The sequence below is a fragment of the Manihot esculenta genome, chromosome 3 (genome assembly GCF_001659605.2).
Source record: "Manihot esculenta cultivar AM560-2 chromosome 3, M.esculenta_v8, whole genome shotgun sequence".
Lineage (NCBI taxonomy): Eukaryota > Viridiplantae > Streptophyta > Magnoliopsida > Malpighiales > Euphorbiaceae > Manihot > Manihot esculenta.
Genome location: NC_035163.2, coordinates 30,271,914 through 30,288,320, shown reverse-complemented (window position 1 = coordinate 30,288,320; position 16,407 = coordinate 30,271,914). Strand labels below are relative to the sequence as shown.

Sequence of the window (16,407 nt, the reverse complement as noted above, 5' to 3'; positions counted from 1 at the left end):
ATGTTTTCTTCATCAGAAAATTCTGGCTCAAATTTCCAAAATCGACCTCTTTTCTGCCATTCATGTATTTCTTTCCTTCTTTGTTTTGTTTCAAATATGGAAAACATACTAACCTAAGCAAAATAAATACGATGGTTTGAGTAAATTATTTATAGGAAAAAAATTTCAATTCAATTAATTTTTACAAATTTATTGATTCCATATATGAGATATTTACTAATTAAATTATTCCACAAGAAAATATCTTTTTACAAAAGAATGCAACAGTTATATGGTTAAATTTATATATGAATTAACTAAATAATTATTAAATTAATATTCGGATGTTTATTTATTTTAACTAATAGTACTCGAGGTAGTAGAATTTTGAGTTAATTTGTATTTCAGTCAAAATTAAATAATTAAAATAATTACACTTATAATTAATTACTATTTAGCAAGGAGAATAGGAGATATAATTTGAACTTAATCTGTATTCGTAATTTTTTCAAAAATACTAACATTCTTCGTGAAATACGATTTAATTAAGGATTTCCATTATGAAAGCCATCAATATTACGATTTCCAATGGGATTTGCACAAGAATTATGGGGATGAAAGTAAAAAATAAAAAAAAAGATATTAATTAATTTAATTCTTGTAAAGAAAGGTAATCAAAATCCGAAATTAGTGGATAATCCTATTCAGAATAGTGTAGGACTAGTGTTGGACTTAATTAATGCCTGTGGATAGGAACGGATACAGCAATAAATATATCTCTATATAAACGAAGCTAGAATCGATAACCTACATTTTTTTTTTCCAAGAAAAAAAGAGAAAGATGGTCGACATTGAGAGAGTTGTTCCTGTGGATTTTCCATGGAAGATTACTGTTTATGTGATTTTTTGTTGGGTTCTTGCAGCCTTTGGTGGCTTAATGTTCGGTTATGATATTGGAATTTCAGGTATTTCTTCCAACTCAAAATAATTCAATTCCTTTTGTTTTTATACTATAGAAATTAAAATGTTCTGAACATATTTTTACTAAGAATTTTTCTGTTCATCGATGTTGCATACTACGACTACATGACTTTTCATTCTGTATATTGAAATATTAGTTTGTTACTGTGAATTTTCTTGTATTATTAGTAATATTAGGGGAAAATAAAAAATATCCTGGACGTTCAATTTGATTTATTCTAAATAAATAAATAGACCATTCAAATTTTATACTCCACTTGTTACAGCACCACATCCTTTACACTCTTCTTTATGATAAAATTTTCTAAATATATTTGGAGGTTTTAAAAAAAAAATTTGCAAGTTTTTACAAATTTTCAAAAATCTCCAACAACCTTATTTTAAAAAACTGTTTCCCAAAAGGTTGGCCCTGGCACGTATACAGATATGAAATATGCATGGCACATCGAAAATTCTTAAAAGTTCGTATTAGGTTATTTTCCTGGGTTATGTTCTGCTCTGAAATAGTTCCTACCCTAATCTAGTATGGTGATTTTGTGTGGGTGTCAGGTGGAGTGACAGCCATGGATGATTTTTTGAAAAAATTCTTTCCATCTGTCTATGAGAGAAAACAGCATGCTATTGAAGACAATTATTGCAAATATGACAATCAATATCTTCAGCTCTTCACGTCATCACTCTATTTGGCTGCCCTTTTATCCAGTTTCGTTGCTTCCAGTGTGTGCGAAAAATTTGGTAGAAAGCCCACAATTTTTGTTGCATCGTTATTTTTCTTGGCGGGGGCTGGCCTGAGCTCTGGTGCTCAATACCTTTGGATGCTCATTATTGGCAGGGTTCTCCTTGGTTGTGGTGTAGGATTTGGAAATGAGGTAACGTACTTGCTGGTTTTTATTTAATATAAATATAGTTCTTCAAGTAAATCTAATTCAATAATCCCTGGAAAAATTTTGCAGGCTGTTCCTCTATTCCTGTCAGAGATAGCACCAGTTCAGCATCGTGGGGCTGTGAACATTCTGTTCCAGCTATTTGTCACCATAGGAATCTTGATAGCAAATCTTGTCAATTATGGCACTTCAAAGTCTCACCCAAATGGATGGAGAATTTCCCTGGGGCTTGCAGGCACTCCAGCCTTGGTCCTATTTATAGGCTCCTTAATCATCCCTGAAACTCCATCGAGCCTAATTGAGCATGGAAAAGAAGGCAAAGGATTAAAGGCACTTAAGCAGATTAGAGGAGTCGACGATGTTGATGCTGAGTTCAAGCAAATTCAATCTGCCTGTGAGATAGCCAGGGAAGTTAAGAATCCATTTAAGAACATCATGAAACGATCCAGTATCCCCCCGCTAGTTATTGCAGTTCTCATGCAAGTGTTTCAGCAGTTTACAGGAATCAATGCTATAATGTTTTACGCACCTGTTTTGTTCCAAACTGTTGGATTCAAGAATGATGCTTCTCTTCTGTCCTCTGTGATCACTGGGTTAGTCAATGTGATTAGTACATTGGTCTCGGTTTATGCTGTGGATAAGATTGGGAGGAGAAAATTGCTGCTTCAAGCCTGTGTCCAGATGTTTATTAGTCAGGTTGCTATTGGGCTTATTTTAATATTGAAATTGTCAGCTACAGGAACGCTTTCAAAACCACTGGCAATCATTGTTGTGTGCCTCGTTTGCTTGTATGTTATGTCGTTCGCATGGTCATGGGGTCCTCTGGGCTGGTTGATACCAAGTGAAACATTCCCTCTAGAGACCAGAACTGCTGGGTTTGCTTTTGCAGTTAGCTCAAACATGCTCTTCACTTTCCTCATAGCTCAGGCTTTCTTATCAATGCTTTGTCACATGAAAGCCGGTATATTCTTCTTCTTCGCCGCCTGGATAATAATCATGGGGTTGTTCGTCGTGAAACTGTTGCCCGAGACCAAGAATGTACCGATTGATCTCATGGCTGAAAATGTCTGGAAGAAGCATCCAGTCTGGAGTAAATTCATGGATTGATTTGGATGACGACGACGATGGTTATTGTGCAGTAGCATTATTAGAAGAGCTAAACAATTTACACATTCTGTGCTTTACAATATCTACTTTTTTCTTTTTCTTTTTTTTGTAATTTCATATTCGTCGATAGATATGCAAGTTAATATGCTTTGCTTTTATGAATATTTGCGTTGCTTCTGCAAGTTTCAATCTTGTTAATCGGATATGATAATTCCTGACAAAATATAACCAAGTCAACCTGAGAATATATAAAAATATACATTATCAGGTCTGATCAATACATATAAACAAGATTTGAATACAATTATTGAGCGACTACTTTTTCCATCAAGCAAAACTGAACCCAAGAGTTGCCAGAACAGCAACACCGAAAGCAAGATTATCCGAAGGCATGAATGAAATGGCATTGCTGGTAGAGGGGCCTGGAATTCTGGCAGCAGGAACTGCGGGAGAGAACGTAGAAGATGATGAAGAAGAAGAAGCAGGAGTTGGAGCTATGACTTCTTGATGGTGAGGGACGTTAATGTCAACCTTCTGACCAGCTTGGCAATGGCCAGGGACACCGCAGAAAAAGAAATGGTGGCCACGAGTTTTTATGGTGATTGAATCGTTGCCTGTGGTATAAGTTGCAAAAGGGGCTGACGCATTGCATGCCCTGTACATGGCGTGTGTTACTCGCATCACGTTGTGAAATTGAGAATTGTACTCAAAAACTGATCACAATTAAGCCAAAAAAAAATATAATAAGTGGAAGGCTTTAGACACAGAAACCTCAATTATTACAAATAAATTCTAACCAAATTAAACGCTTTAACAGATATGTATAATAAGAAAAATTATTATATATATTTGAAGTATCAATCACAAATAGTACATTCATCAAATGTCTCCAAAGAAAGAGGGCCAAGCCGACAAAACAACATGGTTGCAGCTTTTAACACTGTATTTCTGCGAGGCTATTGCCTATCGGTTTGGTGGAATGTCAATGTGGAACCTCCACACAAGGCTATGATTCACTCAAGCATGCCAAAACAGGTGGAGAGCTAGTGTGGCCTGTGGGGACAATATGTGGTGCACAGTGGCCCACCATATCATCATGCCACCCTAACAAGTGGGTACCTAATGCCTACACCTTAAAATGTGAGTCATATTTATAACGACATGTGTCATCCACGCTGTCTCCTCACTTTCCATTGCGGAATTCTCAAGCCAGGGCTCAAAGGGACAACCTGGGAAATAGTTGTTTTCTGAGGCCTTGTGAGGAAAGAAGCACATGAAAATTGGAACAAGCATAAGCCAGTGGGTGTTAAGATCTTGTACTTAAGAATTTTGAACTCAAACAAAACTAGCTAGATCGAGAATCACAAAACCCAGAAGTTGATCGAAGAGAACATGAAGAAATTACTGGGTTTTGAGGGAGATGGAATAGAAAACTACAGTATCTAAACAAAACAAGAACAAGAAACTGAATTAAACCATATTCCCGACAAGAAGTAAAAAAGTTATCCAAAACTAGGAGTTAAGAATGTCAAGATTCAAGAATAAGAAAAATTACCAATAATGTCACCAACTTGAAAGGTCTTAGTAGCAGACCATTGTTTGTAGTCAATATTACCAATAGTGGTCCAACCAGCTGAGTCCCCAACCTTGTAGATAGCTGCATTCATCACCTGAAACAATGGCATCATCAATACCAAAACCACACTTCTCTTCACCAAAGCCATGGTTCTGAACTGCATTGCCGATTGGTTGAGGTAAAGAGAAGTGGAGACTGGAGATTTTTTTTGTTTTACTTCGGCGTTTATAAATCTTCCGGACTTACATGGGTTTGGTCGTTGAAACATCATTGTTCATTGAATTTAGTGGAATGAGACTTTTGTCCCCCTACCTTTTTTTTTTTTTTAATTAGTAATTGAGGAAACCATTTTATTATAATTTAATCAGATAAAATAGTGAAGCATTCAATTTGTTGCCATGTCAGTAGACTTGACTCAAAGAATTTTAAATTAAGCAAAAGGAAAATTATTGATGCTTGGCTATAGTTTGAAAAACTTGAAAGGAAAGATTAATGTTGGGAATGGTGATGAGTGGTAACCATAATTATATAATTAATTTAGTTAATGTCTGATTGTATCTAACGAATGAAGCCAGTTTCCCTCGGTTAAGAATAGTCAATTTTAGAAGATAAAATGTAATTGTAAGGTTGATTTTAAAAGCGACCATTAGATAGAAAACAACCATACAATTAGGTTATATATTACATCTCGTCTACAGCTTATATTTTCCTCCAAAAAATTCTTTATCCCCTTAAAATGATTATTTTGTCAAAAAATAAATAAATAATTCTTATAAAATTATGTATGATTTTATTTTTTTAAAAAAATAAAAATTTTTAAGTTAAAAATGAAATGAATGCTTTTATTTCAAATAAGAAATTTGATAAAAATAATTGAATTAATTTTTAAAATTTTTTATTTCAATCAAGGGTATAGATTTGGTTTATTGTAAATTTTAGAACATAATGTTATTATATTTATTCATAAAATAAGTGAAAATTTATATATGCATATTTTAAACTCATAATAATTTTTTTTTTTTTTTGCATTATTAATCAAAAAGAACAGATAGATTGAATTGCTTATAGATAATGATGGGTATTGAAGTTACAAAAATAAATTTTTATTTTTCTAAAAGAAAATTTGAAATAGATTGAATTGCTTATAGATAATGATAGGCATCGAAGTTACAAAAATGAATTTTTATTTTTCTAAAAGAAAATTTGTGATAGTGTTTGAACAGAATCAATTGTGAAATTGATAAATAAATTAATTTTATTAAATAAATTAAAAAATAAAATAAATGGGGAGATTTTGAATATAAATAAATAAAAATAAATAAAATTAATTCGGAAAAATAAATAATTAAATTTAAAAAAAATTAATATGAAAATTATTCAATTAAAAAAATAATTTTAATTTCAGTTCTATTAGTTGATTATAAATATAAAAAATAATTTTAAATTAATTATTAATAAATAACTATAAATATGGAAGAGATTTCAGATATCTAATTCTTTTTTGAATTTTCAACTAATTAAGAAACATTCGGTAATTTATTCTAGTTTTTGAATAAATGTAGAAAACGCTCTTAAAATTTAATCCAATTACATCATTAAAAATTAGAAGAATATGATTCTAATTAATAAAGTTTAATCTAATTACAATATTAAAAATTAAAAAAATATGATTCTAATTAATAAAGCGAGACGCTCACGATTCTTTTGATTTTAAAATATAAAGTCCAAATTAAATTTTTTTTCCTTTTATTATTCTCCTATCCTTATTATTCTCTTATCCTTATTTAACCTAGTAAAATATTAAAATTCAAATGAATGAATATGTATTTAAATAAAATCAAACTTAAATAACACAACATTATGCTATTTGTTATGATTAATTACCATTTAATATTGAAAGTTGCATATCATTTGAACATAGTTTTCTATTAATAAATTTATTTGTTTTTCATTTGTGATTTTCAAACATAAGAATTATTATAAACTAGATTTCTCAATATTAGATATATGGTATGAAATGATCCGGTCCAAATTGGCTCAAATAATTTTTGGATCTATTTTTTACTTGATCCAAAATAATTAATCTAAGTTATTTAATAGTTTCGTGCTAACTATTATATACAATTTGGATGTGCTAGCTATTAGGGATGAGTAGTATTTGGTTCAAACCGAAAAAATCGACCGAACCGAATTAATTTCAAAATTCAATTTGGTTTTTTATTCAATTCGGTTCCGTTCGATTTTTAATTTTAAAAATTTTGGTTATTTCGGTTCGGTTCGGTTTTGATCAGAAAAAAATTAAAAAAATCAAACCGAACCGATTAGTGATAATAATATGTTATTTTCAATAATGTAGAGAAATTAAATTATATTAAGATTAAAATATTTTAATTAAATTTTAAAATATTAAAAATAAAGTGTAAAAAATAAAAAATTTATTAAACTGATTAAACTGAATCGAATCGGACCGAATCAGTTCGGTTCAATTTGATCTAGTTTCCGACCAAAATCAGTTCGGTTCGGTTTTTATAAATACTAAAATTTGGTTTATTCAGTTTGGTTCGATGTTAAACCGAACCGACCAAATGCTCACCCCTACTGGATATTATATACAATTCGAATTTGCCATATTCTACCGATGTGGGACGGAATCTACAAGCTAGCAAGTGGACGTCACACTCTTCTCTGTTAAATTTGCGACGTCCTCATCGCAACTGAATTGGATACAATTGCTAAATCAGGATCGGACCTTTGGGTATTGTGGTTTGCTAGTATTTCGGGCGGCTCCACGTCGTCAATTTAGATGTGCTAGCTATTATATACAATTTGGATTTGTCGTATTCTCCCGATGTGGCAAACGTGCTAGCTATTATATATAATTCGAATTTATCGTATTCTACCGATGTGATAAATCCGAATTCGGCTTGTGGTTCGCTAGTATTTCGGACGGTTCCACCTCGTCAATTTGGATGTGCTAGCTATTATATACAATTCAGATTTGTTGTATTCTACCGATGTGGCAGACTTGCTAGTTATTATATAGAATTCGAATTTACCAGAAGATGTGGTAAATTCGAATTCGGCTTGTGGTTCACTAGTATTTCAGGTGAATTATTGTAAAATTAGTTTAGATTTCAAAAAATTTTATTATCGTTGAAAATTTTATAGTAATTAAAGATTTTATGGTCATTGAAGACACCATATTCGAAACATATACACTAAGTTTCTAAATCCAGCAATGAAAATTATTTTGAAATATGTGGGGAATTGTTGTAAAATTACTTTAGATTTCAAAAGATTTTATGGTGATTGAAGATTTTATGATAATTAAAGATTTTATAGTTATTAAAGATTTTATGGTCATTAAAGATTTTATGATCATTAAATATTTTATTTATGATTAAATCTAACTGTTATGATTTTATTATATTATCTCAAAATTTTTATAACCATATATAACAGTCGGTTTTTCCACTATAAATAGCATCCATATTTACAAAGATATGTACTCTCATTTTTCGACCTTATTGTTCTAATCCTGGGCCAATTTGAATATGCTAGCTATTATATACTATTCGAATGTGTCGTATTGCTGATGTATCTGACATACTAGCTATTTAGATAGGGTTTAGGGTTTACCAACTAGTGGGACCGGACCCTTGGGTACTGTGATTCGCTAGTATTTCGGGCGGTTCTACCTCGTCTCTCACGGGTAACCCTTTTCTCGCAACTGAATCAGATACAATTACTAAATTAGGACCGAACTCTTGGGTATTGTAGTTCGCTAGTATTTCGGGCGGCTCCATCTCGTCTCTCACGGATAGCTCTTTCCTCGCAGGTCCACTAGCTCTGCACAATTTGTTTAACCAGGTAACTCTGATACCAATTGAAACAGTTCAGTCCAAATTGGTCTAAATAACTTTTGGATCTATTTTTCACTTGGTCCAAAATAATTAACTCAAATTATTTAGTAGTTTCATACTAATTATTATATACCATTCAAATTTATTGTATTCAAATTTTTATTACCTCACATTGTAACGGTTTTGTATATAAATTAAATTTTTGTAACATTAAAATAATATAGAATTAATATGGACATCTTTAATTTGTGTAAATATCTCCACAAATCTATATATAAATTATCCTTTTTATATTTTATCCTCCTCTCTTCTCTCTCTGTATAGATAGTGGCACCACTCCTTTCTCCTTAATTATTGAATTAATCTTTCCATGTCCCGTCCAGATAAGAAAAATAGTCCCTTTCTTTTATCTCTTCATCCTCGTTTTCGAGGATGCATATGTTATGTGACCACGGTTCCTCTAAGGAAATGGTGCGGTTAAGTTTAAAAAAATTATTGAATGAAACGATTCTATTAAGTAGGATGTTTATATATATAGTATAATAAATAAATAGAAATGTGATATTTATATAAAAATAATTATATTTTTTATTAAAAAAATTACTAACTAGTTATTCTTTAAAATTTTATTTAGCTAATTGTTTTATTTTTATTAATTTATTATATCATGTAGGCAATATTACATAATAGAATACTTCCGCTTTATAATTTCTCCTAATTTTGAACTCCTTGTGTGTTTATCCATTTGGGCTGATTGAGTAATCTTTTGTTGTTTGGATTTTTGTACCTTTTTTTTCACATTTTACTAAAGCATTTGCTAATGGTTGCTCACTAGGCAAGGTGATACTAAGGCATAAGCGACATGCAAAAGAATTCAATACGTATGCCTTTGACGGATTCTTAAAAGACGTTGCTTAGCATTTTCATGATCTGGACGTTCCTGCCGTCACCCTGGGTCTCGGATGCATTCTTTTTTGATGTTTTGGGATGAGCAGCTCGTAAGGAAGATTCGATGGCAGCAGGTGAGCCTTGTTATTGATGTCCTGACTAGAGTTTCTTGTGGGTTTCTTCTTCAGCTTGGGCTTAACTATACAGTTTGTTGCATTTTAGTGATTACAAACTATTTGTTTCTTTTGAATCTTTTAGGTCATTCTCATCTGTAAGGGCCTTTAGGTTTAAATTTCCTGATTTATACTCCGATTGGGCCTGATGCTTTTATTTAAATGAATATTTGGCCCTTCAAAATTAAAAATGAAAAATAAATCTGTATATTGCTGTAAAATAGTGATTGCTCACTTCGAACTTTACAACCAGATGCCACCCAGTAGAGAAAAAGACATTCTTGAATTCCTTCAAAATCATAAATTAGACAACATTGTATTGAAAAAAAATATATAACCTTTCCCATTCGTACTCTAATGTGTATAGCAGTGTTCCTGTAAGTTATACCTCAGTTAAATCCTCTCTCCAATTTAAAACTGGGTAACAGGATCAAAACCATTTGCATGCCCCTTTTTCTGTGATTTCTGACCATTAATTTCAATTGCTCCCTCCTCATTGTCATCCATAAATCTCTTCCAGAGCCAATGCTGCTTCCACACTCTCTCCGTCATCTCTTCAATGGGTATATTTTTGGTCTCCGGGACGAGGAAAAACACGAAAAATGACATGACAAAGACCCAGCTAGAGAAGAACAAGAAGATGCCATATTTGAAATGGCAGAGCATGGAGAGAAAGGCCTGTGCTATAGCAAAAGTGAAGAGCAAGTTCACACAAACAGTAACACTCTGACCAGCTGAGCGGGTCTCCAATGGGAATGTTTCACTGGGGATTAGCCATCCAAGAGGTCCCCATGACCAGGCAAATCCAGAAACAAATGTGCAAATCATAATAACCACTAACACTGCAATTCCACGATGAAGGTCTTCAGAATGGTCTTTAACCTTGATGCCTAGGATTATTGCTATTATTACTTGAGAGACAAACATTTGGACTCCAGCTTCCAATAACAGCACTCGACGTCCTACTCTGTCCACCGAGTAGATGGATACAACAGTAGAAATAACATTCACTGCACCTGTTATAACAGCTGAATATAGGGAAGCATCGCTGCCAAATCCTAGAGTGTCAAACAAGACAGGAGCGTAGAACATGATTGCATTGATGCCTGTGAGCTGCTGGAAGATCTGTTGCAACCATTCAAGTAAAATTATCATCAGCCTTGTTTACTTTAACAATGATCCAATTTAAATGAATGTGTTGAGAACTGAGAAATTCTGACCTGCAAGGCTACTGATATAACCAGCTGGGGCCGGTTCCTCCTCTTCATGAGATTCCTGAAGGGATGTTTCACTTCTTTTGCTATACGGCTGGCCTCAACAAGCTCCAGGAACTCTGGTTCAATCTTGTCTGTGCCCCGAATCTTTCTGAGAATGGCTTTTCCTTCTTCCAAACGGCCACGCTCAATGAGGCTGTTAGGAGTTTCTGACACCAGGAGAGACCCGAAAGTCAATAGAAGTGCAGGAATGCCAGCCAATCCCAATGATAATCTCCAGCCCCATCCCGATTTAATTCTGTTTATACACAACAGCAGGAGTAGCAACAATATCAGAAGCCATAGATTTAACCATGATCCTTTCAAACAGAAATATTAATTAAATTATGTGGTTAGAGGAAAGAACCTACTATCATGCACCTGAATTTGCATATAATGTTATCTCTTGATTTAGAACAAGTCATTCATTAACGTTATTAGGAAATTTATGCAAATCCCATAACGTAATCAAAAGATTCACAAAATCGGATGTATCAATAATTTTTCCTTTTTTTTTCCCTAGCTTTTTCGATATTTAAACATCCTAAAAGCATTAATTATTAAGTGACATATAGTCAAATAGATATATCGTGTTTTCTGTTAATTAATTTTTATGGTTTGAATTCTCTACCTCTTTTCATAGTCGCAGTTTCCCATTTGTAATCGTCATAATAATATAACATTAGTCTAAAAACGATCATCATCCACCAATGATTTTTTTTTTTTAGTCTAACTAGTAGGCTAGGAAGTCAAATTGTTGACTTTTTCAAGTATCTGAATCAAATACACAACTTATATACTATCAATAGTGACGCAGGGGTGAATAGAAATATGCAAAACAGAACTGTCAGCAGAAACTTGATGAACATGAAGGGAAAAAAAAAAAAAAAAGGTTCACTTTTTTGACAATCCCCACCGAGTGATGATGCGTGTATTCTGACAGTGTGACACCCTAGACCAGCTTATTGATTATTCTAATGTTATTACTTGTTTTATTTGTTTCCTGGTTTGAATTCATGTTCCTTCGTCAGATAAAAATAAGATAAATGTAGTAGGAGAGAACTGGGCTTACTTTGCAGTCCCGTAATTGACAAGGTTAGCAAAAACTATGCCGATGGTGACGTTAAGCTGGAAGAGTATGTTTAGGCCTCCACGGATTCTTGTGGGTGCTATCTCAGATAGAAATAGAGGCACCGCCTGTTCAAAATTGAAATTTTAATCATCAAATAAACAAATGAACATATTTATTTGTCTTTGCTCAACAACCACGTGCCTGTGAGATGATGCATGCATTAATTATATCTCATTTTCATATGCAGTATAAATTTACAATATAAGATTGTCTACATCTTACTGAGTAAAACAAATCGCTCAAATTCCCATTTCTTTGATTTTGTCCAATAAATGACAAAATGATAATATAAAAAAAACACTAAAAGTCTAAAACACAAGCAATGACTGAAAGATGGAATCAAATGAGTCTACAGTCCATAGGCTTAGCAACTTGCCATCACGTCATTCAAGGAAAAAAATGAAAGACTTTTTCAAAGGAAAATGATTCTTAAAAGCGAAAACAAAGACGTAAAGAATCAACCGGGAACTGGGTTTTTGACAGCCACTTTCTCTGGATAAATACAAACCAATAATCTTTTTCATATGAGCCAACAGAGGAAGGAAAGAATAAAAAAGAGGTCTCCATCACATGCAAAAAAAATTTTTTTAAGCATATATAATTATATATAATTGCGAAATAAACAAACCTGATTAGCAAAACCAACTCCACAGCCGAGTAAAATCCTGCCAATGATGAGCATGGCAAGGTCTTGAGCTGCAGTATTAAGCACCACACCAATAATGAAGAAAATCCCAGCAATCAACATGGTTGGCCTCCTGCCAAGCTTTCTCGTGGTATAGGAAGCAAAGAAAGTTGCTACTAAGCCAGCCAAGTACAGCGATGAGGTGAATAATTGCAAGCCTTGATTATCATACTTGCAGTAGTTGCTGTTGATTGTGGGATCCTGAGTCTTGTCATACACAGTTGGGAAGAATTTTTTCAAGAAATCGGGCATCGATGTAACTCCCCCTGCATCATATCAAATTTATATCGTCAAGTCTTCAAATAATTTCTGCTTAATTTGCAGCTGATTAACGACAGGCAAATTTGCAGTTAATTTGCTTATTAAAGTCTCTCGTCAACAGTTATGGACACTGAGTTTCCAAAAGGACCCTTCGTGTCACGTACTTAAAATCAGGGATTATATAGTAATTTTATAAACAACAAGGAAGACTACCGGCTTCGCCGAACTCCATCTTAGCGGGAGGACAAGTTACCTTTTTTTTCCTGTTTTACTCTCCCTCATTTAAAAAATATATATAAATTTGAAGAAAAAACTTTTTTTCTTTTTGCAAAATAATAATACCTGAAACTCCGACGTCGTAACCAAACATGAGGCCACCGGTGGCAGCCATTATGCAGGAAATGATGACGATCGGCGTAATCTTCGCCTCGAATTCCACTCCTCCGGCAGGAGCTGCAGAGAAACCTCCTGCAGGCATGATAACGTAGACAACAAGAAACAAAAGCTGAAGAGAAAATGTGTTAAGGAACCAGTGGTGGTGGTTGATAAAATCAAAGAAAGAAGAAGAGGAGACGATTGTATGATATCAAGGTGCAAGGAGGAGCAGAGGGCTTATATAGACGCGAAAGGAGTTGAATGACACAGTAGGATTTACGAAATGGATGATGTTGGTGGGACACCACCTTCAGATCCTTGCACGTGGCAGCTATAGACTCTGTTTTCGTTCGCTTTTTCTTTCTCGACGGCTGGCTAGTCAACCAACGCCTCTTCTGAGTCTCAACTCTGAGGCTCGTATTTAGGCATGGATTTTGAATTTATTTGTTTTATTTATTAATTTATTTTTGGGTGTGAAATGAAATTGATACTCTGTTGAATATATACAAGTGACTGATACGATGGTGGCGCTTCCTGATATCAATATTCCCTGTTTAAGGATTAAATTAATTGGTGATTAAGTTAAGATAATTATAGGATCAATAATAAAAAATATATTATTTAATTCAATTGATAATAATCAAAGCTCTTAACTATAATTTCACAATAACGATAACAACTGACTTTTAATTTTTAATTGGCACATTAAACCTTTTTCTTCCCATTTAAAAAAAAAAAAAAACCTTTTTCTTCATTTATTTAGAACTCAATTGTAAATCATATTAAAAAAATTTTAATTACAAAAAAAATTCTATCTTTAAAATTTTTTATAATTACATATTATACTAATTTAATTATTAATTAAATTCTAAACTACACATTTTATTATAAACGCACTTTACTATTATATTTCTCTTTAACAAAATTACCATATAATCTGACACATTATCATCATGTAAATAAAATTTAAAATATAATATATAAAAATTTAAAAATTTATGATTTAATTGATAATTTTTTTTAAATTTAAAATTTTTTTATCATTTCATCTACAATTAAAATTTATATTATTAAATATTTATATTATTATTATACTATATTTTTTTAGTTTATCCATGATTTAGCTATACTATTTTATATTAATTCAATTCTAAATTAATCTATTTTTAAAACTATTTTTTAAAATCTTCTTTTGGATATTATTACAGTTTAAAAACATACATGAAGAAATTTTTTTTAAAAAAAAAATATAATTAATAATATAGTTGCAATTGTACTATATATTAATTTAATGACCAATTAAATTCTATTCTTATAACATATTTTTTTTCTAAATAGCTTTTTTTATATAAAAAAAATTTAATTATATTATTAATTATGTATATTTTTAACTAAAATAATAATTAGAGTGAATTTTAGAAAAAATAATTTATGAGATGAGTTAATTCGGAATTTAATTAATGTAAATTGGTATATCCAAATCATTAATAAAATTAAAATAAATATAATAATAATAATATCAAATATTTTAATTATTATAACTTTTAATTTTAAGTAAAATGGTAAAAAACGTCTTTAAACTTTAAAAAATTTTACAATTACACTCTAATTTTTTAAGTTTTTATGAATTGTGGTCTGAATTTTATTAATGTGGTGGTAGTGTGACAATTCATTTAGACACTAACGATAAAAGTAATAGTAGGATGCAATTTAATTAATAATTAAATTAGTATAAAAAAATAAAAAAGATTTTTATTAACTCTATTAAAAAATTTTAAGTATTTTGTTATTAAATTATTATTTTATTTTTTTTCATTTTCATTATTTTCTTCACTAATTTATCACAATTGTATCGTATAATCCATTCAATACTTTGTATATAATGGATAATTGACTATCTTTCATTTTATATATTTTGTTAAATCCATATTTTTTTTTTGAAAAATATGACATAGTAATTTATGGTATTATATTTTATCACAATGGTATCGGAACTTCTGGTACTCTAATCTTGTTTGGTTAATTTATAAATATAGTAATTTATAAAATTTAACTTTCACTTTTTTTGGTTAATTATGTTTCTGGAAGTATGTTAAAATAATAATATTATGGCAGTCTTTCTCCAGCAGAAGATCTCTCTATTCTAAAACAAGGGAGTTTCGGGGGGTATTGACTGAAGAGCCCCTAGTGGTTGAATGCAAACTAAATTTTACATCATTCACAGGTTATACTATCTGGGTCCTGGACTTTATAAATCAATTTATGGAGAAAAATAATAATAAAGTTTTTTATAAAAAAAACGTGGGATTGGTTGAGAAGAAAAATCAATGTTGGAGGTTTACAATTGAAGCCATCCTTATTTATATGTAACGTAAACAAGTGCATATTTGATTGGTCCAGCTGGGAACTTTGATGTCATAGCCTTTACGTACGCGTCTTCACCTGTATTTGCTGGAGATTGTAATTTTGGTGAGATTTTTTTGAATGCTGTAAAGCCTTTGTTTTATGATCTTATCCATAAGATGCGAAATATGCATAAATAAGTGGAGACAAATGACGCAAATATTTCTCATTTTAGTTGGAAAGTTTGAATTTGAATCTTAATTATAGAATAATTTCAAATTTTAAGGAAAAAAAATTAAATTATAAAAAGCAAAAAAATTAAATAAATAAATTAAGTGGGGCAGTAGTAGTTATCAGGAAATTCACGATCTCATGGGACAATTTGAGGTCAATTTTCCACATTCTAATTTTTGGCGGATGAGTAGTTTCGTGATACCAATTTTTGACATTTCTAAAATTGATTAACATTTCAAAATTAAACGCCGCCGTACTCTTTTTGAGTCGTAAGTTTGGGTTCTACACCCCGTACTCTTTGTTATGGTCAACGAAGAGTTGGAAATCGAAATCAACTTGCCACTTATCAACAAGAATCTTCAGGCCCTCCACAATCTAAACGCACAACAAACTTAATTTTATTAGAAAAAAACTTCTTAATTATTTAAAAATTGTTAATACATTGAATTAATTAATACAACAAGTTAATTTATGGAATCGTGCAAAATAATAATTTAAGTTTTTTTATGAAAAGAATATTAATTTAGGTTTAAAAGACGTAATTTAAATAAAAAAAATATATTGGATCATTTTTTTAAAGAAAAAAGTTCACCATCTTTTTTTTTTTTTGTTCTAAATTTGATGGAATTTTAATTTGTAAACAAGTGGAGATAAAGTTTTGAAGTAAAGGTAG

General features: G+C 31.4%; 3 protein-coding genes across 3 annotated transcripts; 1 reads left to right on the top strand and 2 right to left on the bottom strand.

Moving 5' to 3' along the window:
* Positions 1-805: 805 nt before the first annotated feature.
* Positions 806-3,109, top strand: LOC110612421 (sugar transport protein 8). The gene is made up of 3 exons (XM_021753203.2): positions 806-944; positions 1,510-1,829; positions 1,914-3,109. The coding sequence occupies exons 1-3, from the start codon at positions 821-823 to the stop codon at positions 2,949-2,951; spliced, it is 1,482 nt and encodes a 493-aa protein (XP_021608895.1). The 5' UTR covers positions 806-820; the 3' UTR covers positions 2,952-3,109.
* A 67-nt stretch (positions 3,110-3,176) lies between these two features.
* On the bottom strand, positions 3,177-4,729 carry LOC110612423 (mavicyanin). Its single transcript, XM_021753204.1, has 2 exons — positions 4,507-4,729; positions 3,177-3,664 (listed from the first exon to the last, which is right to left on the bottom strand). Exons 1-2 carry the CDS (start codon positions 4,688-4,690, stop codon positions 3,279-3,281), a joined length of 570 nt encoding a protein of 189 aa, XP_021608896.1. The 5' UTR covers positions 4,691-4,729; the 3' UTR covers positions 3,177-3,278.
* A 4,906-nt stretch (positions 4,730-9,635) lies between these two features.
* Positions 9,636-13,364, bottom strand: LOC110612420 (sugar transport protein 13). The gene is made up of 5 exons (XM_021753202.2): positions 13,125-13,364; positions 12,465-12,787; positions 11,777-11,901; positions 10,672-10,963; positions 9,636-10,576 (listed from the first exon to the last, which is right to left on the bottom strand). Exons 1-5 carry the CDS (start codon positions 13,258-13,260, stop codon positions 9,863-9,865), a joined length of 1,590 nt encoding a protein of 529 aa, XP_021608894.1. The 5' UTR covers positions 13,261-13,364; the 3' UTR covers positions 9,636-9,862.
* Positions 13,365-16,407: the final 3,043 nt, after the last annotated feature.